General features: G+C 44.2%; 1 protein-coding gene across 1 annotated transcript in view; it reads left to right on the forward strand.

The window, feature by feature from the left end:
- The window catches only part of brca2 (BRCA2 DNA repair associated), a 108,659-nt gene that overhangs the window by 69,785 nt on the left and 25,146 nt on the right, over positions 1 to 13,728 (forward strand). The window contains exons 21-22 of the mRNA XM_078222226.1: positions 6,637 to 6,761; positions 13,173 to 13,371. Coding sequence (XP_078078352.1) covers positions 6,637 to 6,761; positions 13,173 to 13,371 — 324 coding nt within the window. The remainder of the gene's footprint in view (positions 1 to 6,636; positions 6,762 to 13,172; positions 13,372 to 13,728) is intronic.

Here is a 13,728-nt window from a genome sequence, read left to right on the forward strand (position 1 = left end):
CATTACATTTTTGAACTTGTCATCCCTGTTATGTTGAAATAATGGACAATTAGCGGTTTACACTGCTCCTGTTTTAGACTTGTAGCCCAGCAGTAGTCCTAGTTAATCTGGAGCCTGGACATAAGAACATAAGAAATAGGAGCAGGAGTAGGCCATCTGGCCCTTCGAGCCTGCCCCGCCATTCAACAAGATCATGGCTGATCTGAAGCGAATCAGTTCCACTTACCCGCCTGCTCCCCATATCCCCTAATTCCCTTATCGATCAGAAAACGATCTACCCGTGATTTAAACATATTCAACGAGGAAGCCTCCACCACTTCAATGGGCAAAGAATTCCAGAGATTCACTACCCTCTGAGAGAAGAAGTTCCCTCTCAACTCTGTTCTGAACCGGCCCCCCCTTATTTTGAGGCTGTGCCCTCTAGTTCTGGTTTCCCTTCTAAGTGGAAAGAATCTCTCCACCTCTACCCTATCCAGCCCCTTCATTATCTTGTATGTCTCTATAAGATCACCCCTCATCCTTCTAAACTCCAACGAGTACAGACCCAATCTGTTTAATCTCTCCTCATAAACTACACCCCTCATCTCTGGTATCAACCTGGTGAACCTTCTCTGCACTCCCTCCAAGGCCAATATATCCTTTCGCAAATAAGGGGACGAAAACTGCACACAGTACTCCAGTTGCGGCCTCACCAGTGCCTTGTACAGTTGCAGCAAGACCTCCCTGCTTTTATATTCTATCCCCCTCGCGATAAAGGCCAACATTCCATTCGCCTTCTTGATCACCTGCTGCACCTGCAGACTGAGTTTTTGCGATTCGTGCACAAGGACCCCCAGGTCCCTCTGCACAGTCGCACGATGTAATTTTTCTCCATTTAAATAATATTCCAATTTACTATTATTTCTTCCAAAGTGGATAACCTCACATTTGCTAACGTTATATTCCATCTGCCAGATCCTCGTCCACTCGCTCAGCCTATCCAAATCTCTCTGCAGACTTTCCGTGTCCTCCACGCAATTCGCTTTCCCACTCACCTTCGTGTCATCAGCAAACTTGAATACCCTAGATTCAGTCCCCTCCTCCAGATCATCTATGTAAATGGTAAACAATTGAGGCCCCAGCACCGATCCCTGCGGCACGCCACTGGTCACCAACTGCCAACCAGAAAAGCACCCATTTATCCCAACTCTCTGCTTCCTGTTAGATAGCCAATCCCCAATCCACGCCAACACCTTACCCCTAACTCCGTGTACCCCAATCTTCTGCAGCAACCTTTTGTGAGGCACCTTATCGAACGCCTTCTGGAAATCTAAAAACACCACATCCACCGGTTCCCCTCTGTCAACCGCACTAGTGACATCTTCATAAAAGTCCAGTAGATTCGTCAAACACGACTTTCCCTTCATGAATCCATGCTGCGTCTGCTTGATCGAACCATTCTTATTCTGGTGCTCTGTTATTTCCTCTTTAATAATGGACTCTAGCATCTTCCCAACTACGGACGTTAAGCTAACCGGCCTGTAGTTACCCGCCTTTTGTCTACTTCCTTTTTTAAACAGCGGCGTAACAGTAGCTGTTTTCCAGTCAGCCGGCACTACCCCAGAGTCCAGCGAATTTTGATAAATTACTACTAACGCATCTGCTATTACCTCAGCCATTTCTTTCAGTACCCTGGGATGCATTCCATCCGGGCCCGGGGACTTGTCTACCTTCAGTCCTATTAGTCTACTAAGCACCACCTCCTTAGTAACAGTAATTGTATTAAGGACCTCCCCTCCCACCAACTCTCGATCTCTAATATTCGGCAAACTATTTGTGTCTTCCACCGTGAAGACCGACACAAAGAACTTATTTAAAGTCTCAGCCATTTCCTCGTTTTCCACTATTAAATCCCCCCTCTCATCTTCCAAGGGTCCAACATTCACTCTAGCCACTCTATTCCTTTTTATATACTTGTAAAAACTTTTACTATCATTTTTTATATTTTGAGCTAGTTTAGTTTCATAATCTATCTTTCCTTAATCGCTTTCTTAGTCGTTCTTTGTTTTTCTTTAAAGCTTTCCCAATCCACTAATTCTCCACTATTTTTGGCCACTCTGTACGCATCTGATTTTATTTCAATACTCTCCTTTATTTCCTTCGTTATCCACGTCCGGTTATCCTTTTTCTTACAGTCCTTCTTTATCACCGGAATATATTTTTGCTGAATACTTAAAAAAATCTCCTTAAAAATCCTTCACTGTTCCTCAGCTGTCCTACCTATCAGTCTGCTCGCCCAGTCTACATTAGCCAATTCCACCCTCATCCTATCGTACTCCCCTCTGTTCAAGCAGAGGACACTGGTTTGGGACCCTACTTTCTCACCCTCCATCTGTATCAGAAATTCCACCATATTATGATCACTCATCCCAAGAGGATCCTTCACAAGAAGATCCTTAATCCTACCTGTCTCATTGCACAGAACCAGATCCAAGATAGCTCACTCTCTCGTAGGTTCTGTAACATACTGTTCAATGAAACAATCCCGACAGCATTCCAAGAACTCTTCCTCAAGCCCTCCACATCCAATTTGAGTCGACCAATCAATATGTAGGTTAAAATCCCCCATGATTATGGCCGTTCCACTTTTGCACGCATCCATTATTTGCTTGTTTATAGCCCTCCCCACCTCTAAGTTATTATTTGGGGGCCTATAGACCACGCCTACCAGTGTCTTTCTCCCCCTACTATTCATTATCTCCACCCACAACGATTCCACGTTTTGCTCCTTAGAGCCTATGTCGTCTCTCACTACCGTCCTGATATTATCCTTTATTAACAAAGCTACCCCACCTCCTTTTTCTACCTGTCTATCCTTCCTAAATGCCTGATAACCCTGTATATTCAGTTCCCAGTCCCAGTCACCCTGCAACCACGTTTCTGTGATGGACACTAGATCATATTCATTTGTATGGATTTGTGCCATCAACTCATTTACTTTGTTTCGAATGCTTCGTGCATTCAGGCAAAGTGTCTTTATGCCAGCCTTTATCTGGACCCGGTTTGTTGAAGCGCTACTAACATCTCCCAAGCCCTCTCCTCCTTTAGCTAGTTGTTTATTCACTATACTCCTGGCATTACAGTAGACACCTCTCAATCCTATGGTCTGACCTCTCCCCTTCTCTGTTCCCAGTCCACCTGCCCTCTTGCACTGCCTATAACCCTTCTCTGTTTGCGAGCTACCTTCCTCACTCTCAGTCACGTCGCTTTGATCCCCTCCCCCCCAACCTATCTAGTTTAAACTCTCCCCAGTAGCCTTAGCCAACCTTCCTGCCAGGATATTGGTCCCCCTGGGATTCAAGTGCCACCCGTTTTTAGTATACAGGTCACACCTGCCCCTAAAGAGGTCCCAATGGTCCAGGAACCTGAATCCCTGCCCCCTGCACCATTCCCTCAGCCACACATTCATCCTCCACCTCACTCCATTCCTTTCCTCACTTTCCCGGGCGGCACGGTAGCACAGTGGTTAGCACTGCTGCTTCACAGCTCCAGGGTCCCGGGTTCGATTCCCGGCTCGGGTCACTGTCTGTGTGGAGTTTGCACATTCTCCTCGTGTCTGCGTGGGTTTCCTCCGGGCGCTCCGGTTTCCTCCCACAGTCCAAAGATGTGCAGGTTAGGTTGATTGGCCAGGTTAAAAATTGCCCCTTAGAGTCCTGGGATGCGTAGGTTAGAGGGATTAGCGGGTAAAATATGTGGGGGTAGGGCCTGGGTGGGATTGTGGTCGGTGCAGACTCGATGGGCCGAATGGCCTCCTTCTGCACTGTAGGGTTTCTATGTTTCTATGTTTCCCGTGGAGAACCATTGTGATGTTTGGCTCGAGCTGTATCACTCTAAAGGCCACTGCTCAAGTAGGCCCCTGGGGAAGATATTCTTAAATTGTTTGTGTTTTTCATTCAAGTGAAGTGAGTGTCGCTGGGGGGACCAGCACTGAGAAAAGTGACAGTGAGCCATGTTCTTAAACTGCTGCAGTTACATGAAGGTTCTTCCACAGAGTTCCAGAATTTTAGTGGCAGTGAAGGAGCGAAGATACAGCTCCATGTCAGGATGATGTCTAACTTAGAAAGAAGCTTGGAGGATATTTGTGTACACGTGCCTGCTGCTATTGTGCTGCTATATAGCTGGTTTAGAAGGTGCTGCTAAAGAAGCAAGTTGACAATTTGTTGCATTGCACCTTGTAGATGGTATATACTGCAGTTCTGGTACCTCAGTGGTGTAGAGAATGAATGTTCAAGGTGGTGGATGGAGTGCTGATCAGGTGGGCTGCTTTGACCAGTATCATCACAAGCGTTTGAGTATTTTTGGAGCTTCACTCATCAAGCAAATGGTATTATGGGAAAGGCTTTGGGAAGTCAGGAGGTGAGTCACCTGCAGCAGAAAACCGCTTAGGCAATCCAACCACTTAGGATAGGGGCTTCTAATTGGGTCAGGGACAGGAGGGTATGACTGCGAGTGAGGCTGGTAAGGGTCCTCCGCCGTTGTCCAATAGGTTTGAGATTCTCTCGGTTTGTTTTGATGATAGTGGGGGCTGCAGGGTGGATGAACAAACTGCACAGTAGAGGAAGCCATTCAAGTGAGACGGTCAAAAAGGAATGTAGTGGTGGTAGGGGACAGTAAAGTGAGGGGACTTGACACTGTCCTCCGCAGCAAAGAGCAAGAGTCCAGATGCTGTGTTGCCAGGTACCAACAATGTAGATATAACTAGGAAAGAGGTTCTTTATCGAGTGTGAGGAGCTAAGTACTAAATTAAGAAGCAGAACCGCAAAGATATTTATCTCTAGATGATTACTTCAGCCACGTGCAAATTGGCATAGGATACATAAAATTAAGATGAATATATGGTGCAAAGACTGGTGTGGGAGAAGTGGGTTCCAGTTTGTGGAGCACTGGCACCAGTACAAGGGAAAATGTGGGCTGTACCATTGCGATGGTGTACACCTGAACCATGCTGGAACCAGTGTTCTAGTGAGGTCCATAACTAGGGAAGTGAAGAAGATTTTAAACTAAGTAGTGCGAGCAAGGGATCAAATTTGGGAAGATGTAGTGAACTAGATTATGGAAAAGAGAAGAGTGGAAAAGGTATTAATGTGAAAAATAATAAACAGACTGTGACAGGAAGGGAAGAGACTACAGGGAGCACAAACCTAAGAGTAAATCAGCAGATAAGGCTAAATGGGTTGTCTTCTGGTTGGCAAGGTGGAACAGGGATCAGTGCTGAGGCCAACTTTTTACAATGTATATAAATGACTTGGATGAAGGCACCATTGGTATGGTTGCTAAGTTTGGTGTTGATACAAAGATAGGTTAATAAGATGAGATGACGACACAAGGATGTTGAAAAGGAATATGAATAGGTTAAGTGAGTGGGTAAAGACAAAGGTAAATGGAATATGATGTGGAAAAAAGTGAAATTGACGATTTTGGCAGGAAAAATAAAGCATATTATCTAAATGAGAGAGATTGCAGAGCTCTGAAATGCAAAGGGATCTAGGTGTCCTAGTGTATGAATTGCAAAAGATTAGTACGCAGGCACAACAAATAATTAGGAAAGCGAATCGAATGTTATCATTTAATGCGAGGGGAGTTGAACACAAAAGTAGAAAAGTTATGCTTCGGTTATACAGGGCATTGGTGAGACCATATCTGGAGAACTGTGTATAGTATTGGTCTCCTTATTTAAGGAAAGATGTAAATGCACTGGAAGCAGTTCAGAGAAGGTTTATTAAACCAATACCTGGATGGGGCGTGTTGTCTTATGAGGAATTGTCGGTCAAGCTAGACTTTCATCCGCTGGGATTTAGAAGAGTAAGAAGTGACTTGATTAAAATGTATAAGATTCTGAAGGGTCTTGACAGGATGGATTTGCAAAGGATGTTGCCCCTTGTGGGAGAAGCTCACACTAAGGACCACTGTTTAAAAATAAACGGTGATCCATTTAAGGACCGATGAGAAATTTTTTCAGAGGGTTGAAGAGAACCTTTGGAACTCTCTTCCTCAAAAAGTAATAGAAACAGAGTCTATGAATATTTTTAAGGCAGAGCTAGATAGATTCTTGATAAGCAAGGTGATGAAAGGTTATCGGGGTGGGCTGGAATGTGGAGTTGAGGTTACAATTTAGATCAGCCATGATCTCATTGAATGGCAGAGCAGGCTCAAACGGCCGAATGGCTTACTCCTGCTCTACTTCATATGTTAATACCCAACCTCTGATCTGATCTCTCATAACAACAATATTTATATATCTAACCCTGAAGCTTCTGGTCAATAGTGACCCTCAAGGTGTTTATGGTCAGCAGTTTGATGGTCATGCTAATGAAGGTCAAGGGAAAATGCGTAGAGGGAAATTTAGGTAATGGTAGCTGCTTGAACTAGAGGAGAGGAGAGACTGAAGTTTAAATGCACAGATCTTTTAAGATCAACCTGAAATATTAACTGTCTCTCCACAGATGCTGTTTGACCTGCGAAGTGTTTCCAGCGATTTCTATTCAATTGTTTTGTTGTTGTTGTGGAGCTGCTAAGATTGATTCCTTGATTTTAAAGAATAAAAATAAATAACTTAAAATTAATTGTATTAAATAAGTAAAATGTTTTGTTTTAAAGTTGATAGAAAGAAAAAGAGAGAACACAAAATACAGAAATTAAGTGACCAACAGATCATGATGCTTCAGGAGGGTGCAGATTTGTATGAAGCAATCCAGAATTCTTCAGATCCATTATCTGTTGAGGTAACTAAATGTGTAATTTATGTATCCTAAATGTCTATTTGTTTGGATATATACAAGCTTCTTTCCTGTAATCAGCATTCTGGAACATTGTTTTGATGTTTAGAATCTGATGTTGCCTTTCCTTTGGGGACACTGCTCAGGAACTTCTAGGGAAAAATGGAAGCAATAACTGCAACCTTGGGTCAATTCAAATCTGCTTTTTATTGGAAGCTTGTCTAGATGGACAGTTATGTGGCTCAGCTCCCTGGGGAAAGACCAGTTTACTTTAAAGTCAGAAAGAAATAGAAGCAAGTAACTCCTTATCCTTTCCTCATTATTTTGTATTTTTAAGATTACACAGCTGTGTTTTAGGAATAGCTGCTTGAGCCTGTCATTGGCTGATTTACACGAAGATAAAGGAAAAATACTGCAGATGCTGGGATCTGTAACAAAAACAGAAAATGCTGGAAAATCTCAGCAGGTCTGACAGCACCTGTGGAGGGAAAATAGAACCAACGTTTTGAGTCTGGAGGATCCTTTGTCAGAGCTAAGGGTAAAGAAAATCAGTTGAAATTTATACTATGAAGGTGGGGGGGAGTGCTGAAATTGAACAAAGGAAACAGATGACAATGAAGAAGGCTGAGAAAGATGCTAAAAGTGTCCATTAAGTGATCAGAATGTGTGACTGGCAGAACCAAGATACAGATTGTTATGGGACTGCCTGAAGAATGTGGCAGTTGCCCTGAAAGGAAAAGTGGGGGAAAGGGGAGGAGAGCGAGAATGGAGAAGTGGAAAAATGGAAGTGAGAATGAAGGGTGATAACAATGGATGAATGAGATGAAAAGAAGAAATGAAATAAAATAAATGGAAATAAGGTGGACGGGAGAGTTCATGCTCTGAAGTTGTTGAATTTACTGTTCAGTCCAGAAGGCTGTAAAGTGCCCAATCGGAAGATGAGGTGCTGTTCTTCCAGTTTGCATGGGGTTCACAAGAACACTGCAAAAGTCCAAGGACGGATATGTGGACAGCAGGGCAGGGTGGTGTGTTGAAGTGGCAAGTGACAGGAAGGTCTGGGTCCTGTTTGAGGATGGACCAAAGGTTTTCCGCAAAGCGGTCACCCAGTCTGTGTTTGATTTCTCCAGTGTAGAGTAGACTGCATTGGGAGCAGCGAATGCAATAGACCAGATTCAATGAGGTGCTGCTTCACCTGTAAGGAGTGTAAGGCCCTGGGATGGTGAGCAGGGTGGAAGTAAAGGGGCAGGTGTTGCACCTTCTATGATTGCATGGTAAGGTGCTGTGAGCAGTGGGGGGCGGGGGGGTGGTGAGGTGTTGGGTGTGATGGAGTGGATTAGGGTATCCCAGAGAGAACGGTCCCTGTGGAATGCTGACAGGAGGGAAGTGAGCATAATGCTGGAGTTGGCGGAAATGGCGGAGGATGATCCTTTTTGAATGAGGAGGCTGGTGGGGTGAAAAGTGAGGATAAGGGGGGCCCTATCCTGGTTCTGGGAGGTGAGGGGGCTGAGAGCAGTGGCCCGGGGAATGGGTTGGACACGGTTGAGAGCCCTGTTAAACCACAGTGGGTGGTAAACCATGATTGAGGAAGGAGAAAGACATGTTGGCAGCACTATTTTGGAAAATGGCATCATCAGAACAGATGCGGCGGAGGCAAAGGAACTGAGAATGGAATGGAGCCCTTGCAGGATGTGGGGTATGAAGAGCTGTTGTCAAGATAGCTGTGGGAGTCGGTGGCCTTGTAATGGATACTGGTGGATAATTTATCACCAGAAATGGAGACAGAGAGGTAAGGAAGTGAAGTGTCAGAGATGGACCATGTGAAGGTGATAGAAATTTCCTGAATTGCCAAACAGCGTTAGCAATGAGTAATAAATGGAGATAAGCGAATCCACAACAGATGAGTTCTAAACTCTGCAGTCCTGCCACATCCAATCATGAATGGTTATGGATAGTTAAGCAACCCACTGTACAAGTATCCCCAACCTCATATCGGTGCAAAAGATAAAGCTGAAGCACTTGTAACAATCTTCAGTCAGAAGTATCGTGTGGATGATCCATCACTGCCTCCTCCGATGATCCCCAGTATCACAGGCGCCATTATCCAGCCAATTCATTTAACTTCACATGACATCAAGAAACGACTCAAAACATTGGATACTGCAAAGGCTATGTGCCCTGACAATATTCCGGCAATAATACTGAAGACCTCTGTTCCAAAATTTACCACTTTCGCAGACAAGCCATTCCAGTCCAGCTACAACACTGGCATCTATCCATAATGTGGAAAATTTCCCAAATGTATCTTGTGCACAAAAAAACAAGACAAATCCTAGCTGACCACTTATCACCGCATCAGTCTACTGTCGGTCATCAGTAAAATTATGCAAGGGATCATCAGCAGTGTTATCAAGTGGCAATTACTTAGCAATGACCTGCTACTGACACTGAGTGTGGTTTCCACCAGGGCCAATCAGCTCCTGCCATTACAACCTTCGTTCAAACATAGATTCAAGAGATGAGGTAAGAGTGACTGCCCTTGACATCAAGTTGACCGAATGTGACATTAAGGAGACCGAGCACAAGTGGAGTCGATGGAAATCGGGGGGTGGGGGGGTACTCTCTGCTTGTTGGAGTCATACCAAGCACAAAGGAAGGTGGGGGGGGGGGTACTCTCTGCTTGTTAGAGTCATACCAAGCACAAAGGAAGGTGGTTAGGGTTGTTCAAGAACAATCATCTCCACTGCAGGAAATCAGTGCAGGAGATCCTCAGGGTAGTGCTCTAGGCCCCACCATCTTCAGCTTTTTCATCAATGATCTTCCATTAAAATATCAGAAGTGGGGATGTCACTGATGGTTGCACAGTGTTCAGCACCATTTGGCACTCCTCGGATACTGAAACAGTCCATGTCCAAATGCAGCAAGACCTGGATAATATCCAGTCTTGGGCTAACAAATGGAAAGTAGCATTCTTGCCACACCAGTGCCAAGCAATAGCCAGATAACCTGGTTTGCCCCTTGACATTCAATGACATTGCTATCACTGAATTCCCTCACTATCAACTTCCTGGGGGTTATGATTGACCAGAAACTGAACTGGAGAGTCATATGAATGCTGTGGCTACAAGAGCAGTGGCTAGGAATCCTACAAATGTTACTCCCCTCCTGACTCTCCAAAGCCTGTCCACCATCTATGAGGCACAAGTCAGGAGTGTAATGGAATACTCACCACTTGCCTGGCAACAACACTCGAGAAGCTTGACACCATCCAGGACAAAGCAGTCCACTTGATTGGCAACCCATCCATAAACATTCGCTCCCTCCATGGCCATCGCAAAGTGGCAACAGTGCAGGGCATCAACAAGATGCATTGCAGAAACCTACTAAAGCTCCTTAGGCAGCACCTTCCTAACCCACAACTACTACCCACAGAAGGACAATGGCAGCAGACACACGGGAATACGTTACCTGGAAGTTCCCCTCCAAACCACCTGCCGTTCTAACTTGGAAGCATATTGCCATTGCTTCACTGTCACTGGGTCAAAATTATGGAACTGACTCCCTAATATCACTGTGGGTGTGGTGTATCTGCAACCCAGGAACTGCAGTGGTTCAAGAAGACAACTCACCACCACCACCTCGAGAGCAATTAGGGATGACACCAAGCCCTAGGGAACTCGCAATAATCCTACCTTCAGTCTGGAAAGCAACCGTTCACCACTACTTTTGTTTCCTGTCACTCAGCCAATTCCGTATCCATACTGCAATTGTCAAAGAACAATACAGCACAGGAACAGGCCCTTCGGCCCTCCAAGCCCGCGCCACTCCCTGGTCCAAACTAGACCATTCTTTTGTATCCCTCCATTCCCACTCCGTTCATGTGGCTATCTAGATAAGTCTTAAACGTTCCCAGTGTGTCCGCCTCCACCACCTTGCCCGGCAGCGCATTCCAGGCCCCCACCACCCTCTGTGTAAACATCCTTGTTCAAAAAAGGATGCAAGAATAAGCCCAGTAACCATAAGCCAATCAACTGAACTATTATTATTATTATTATTCCTTGAGCTCTGACTTTGCTCACAAGTATGTTATGTGGCATTTTATCAAATTCATTTTGGAAGTCCACATACACCACATTAACAGCATTGGGGGACACAGTGGTATAGTAATCCAGAAACCCAAGGCAAGACCCAGGGATGGTGAAATTTTAATTCAGTTAAAATCTGGAATGGTCTAACATTGACCATGAAAACATTGCCATAAAAGCCCATAAGTACCATCCTTGGTTTGGCCTACATGTGATTCTGAAATGGAGGGAAGTTAGGGATGGGCAATAAATGCCGGTGCAGCCAGCAATGCCCATATCCCATAAATGAAAAACTGCGTTCTTCAGCTCTCACTCTGTTACCGCATCAAAAAACTCAAGCAAGTTTGTTAAGCATGATTTGCTCTTAACAAATCCATGCCAGCTTTCCTTAAGTAACTCGCATTTGCCTATTAAGTAACTTTTGTCCTGACTTGGTGTTTGTAAGAGCTTAACCACCATCAAAGTTCAGTTGATTGGCTTATGGTTACTGGGCTTATTCTTGCATCCTTTTTTGAACAAGGATGTTAAATTTGCAATTCCCAATGATTTGACACAATCATTGAGTCGAAGATGATTGCAAAGTTATGAACAGTAGCATTTCAATTTTCACTCGCGCTTCCTTCATTATCCTTGAATGAATTTGTTCCAGTTCTGGTGCCTTATCAACTTTGTGTAGACAACCAATTCCATACTCCTTATCAGATTGTGCTTAGCTTATATATTTGTTACATAGGTTGTTGGACATGCTTCAATACCCCTTGTAATGCTTTAAATCTAATGATGTGGGTACTAAATGTTCCGTGGGCTGTCCATGGCAAAATCCAGCACGGGATTGTAAGAACCCTAGAAGTCAGGGATAAGCTTGCATTTCCTCCCACCAGTTTCTCTTGAGGTGGAAATGCCAAAGATGTGGTGATTGTTGTGATAACCCCTGTTTTTAGTCATCAGCTTTTGTAACCAACTCTACATAGAACATAGAACAGTACAGCACAGAACAGGCCCTTCGGCCCACGATGTTGTGCCGAGCTTTGTCTGGAACCCAGATCAAGCTATTTCCTCCCTGTCATCCCGAAGTACTCCATGTGCCTATCCAATAGCTTCTTAAATGTTCCTAAAGTTTCTGACTCCACTATCCCTGCAGGCAGTCCATTCCACACCCCAACCACTCTGAGTAAAAAATCTACCTCGGACATCCTTCCTATATCTCCCACCATGAACCCTATAGTTATGCCCCCTAGTTACCGCTGCATTCACCCGAGGAAATAGTCTTTGAACGTTCACTCTATCTATCCCCCTCATCATCTTATAAACCTCTATCAAGTCTCCTCTCAACCTCCTCCGCTCCAAAGAGAACAGCCCTAGCTCCCTCAACCTTTCCTCATAAGACCTACCCTCCAAACCAGGCAGCATCCTGGTAAATCTCCTTTGCACTCTTTCCAGTGTCTCCACACCCTTCTTGTAGTGAGGTGACCAGAACTGCACACAATATTCCAAATGTGGTCTCACCAAGGTCCTGTACAGTTGCAGCATAACCCCACGGCTCTTAAACTCAAACCCCCTGTTAATGAACGCCAACACACTATAGGCCTTCACGGCTCTAGCCACTTGAATGGCAACCTTCAGAGATCTGTGGATATGAACCCCAAGATCTCTCTGTTCCTCCACATTCTTCAGAACCCTACCTTTGACCCTGTAATCCACATTTAAATTTGTCCTACCAAAATGAATCACCTCGCATTTGTCAGAGTTAAACTCCATTTGCCATTTTTCAGCCCAGCTCTGCATCCTATCTATATCTCTTTGCAGCCTACAACAGCCCTCCATCTCATCCACTACTCCATCAATCTTGGTGTCATCAGCAAATTTACTGATCCACCCTTCAGCCCCCTCCTCCAAGTCATTTATAAAAATCACAAAGAGCAGAGGACCAAGCACTGATCCCTGTGGCACCCCGCTGGTAACCGGTTTCCAGTCCGAAAATTTTCCATTCACCACCACCCTCTGTCTTCTGTTAGATAGCCAGTTACCTATCCAATCGGCCAATAATAGAACTCTGTTCTTTTATTAGGGTTAAGGTTTGATTGGATTGATGTTTCTCTGCTCTACATGAAATCTAGCATCTAATACTCCCTAACGGGCTCCATTTTGAGTTTGCAGCATGGAATTCACAGATTTCCAGGTCCACTTCATTGAGGGCATTTATCACCATATCCAGTTTTTGTCTGGGCACGCAAATCTACATAGTTGAGGATTCATTACCTGAGATCTTCTGGAGTCCTGTGGGTATACCATTATTCTGTAGAAGGATGAATACATAAGTTGTGTTATCTTGCAGGCCTATTTGAATGAACAACAGTTGAGAACTCTGAATAACTACAGACAAATGTTGAAGGAACAAAAACAACTCCAGATTGAAGCCGAGTTTCAAAAAGCATTAGAAGATGATCAGAGTGAAAATAGCTACACAAAAAGGGATGTTACCCCTGTGTGGAAACTGTGTGTTGTGGACTACAAAAGTCAGGACTGTGATGCAGGCAAGTATTAGATACAAATGTTAATCAATGCCTATCTAATTCACAGTGAGGATATTATTGAATCAACTATTGAGCTGTTAAAGTGAAACTTGATTATGTAGCACTTGACTCGGAATTTGACAAGCGCCTACACTCCAATGATCCCTGCACTGGTATATTTCAAGTTCACAGTAAGTGTCCTGGTGTTTCTCCAGCTCCATGTGTGTTGTATATTACAAAATTTTTGGTAACAGTTTGCTTGTGAACATTTTAAAATCAAATATTCCACTTCTAGTAACAGCAACTTTATTCATAGTGCTTTTAACATAATAAGTCTCAGGGTGCTCCACAGGCATATTAAATAAGTACTATTTGCCA

Source organism: Mustelus asterias, chromosome 10 (genome assembly GCF_964213995.1).
Source record: "Mustelus asterias chromosome 10, sMusAst1.hap1.1, whole genome shotgun sequence".
Lineage (NCBI taxonomy): Eukaryota > Metazoa > Chordata > Chondrichthyes > Carcharhiniformes > Triakidae > Mustelus > Mustelus asterias.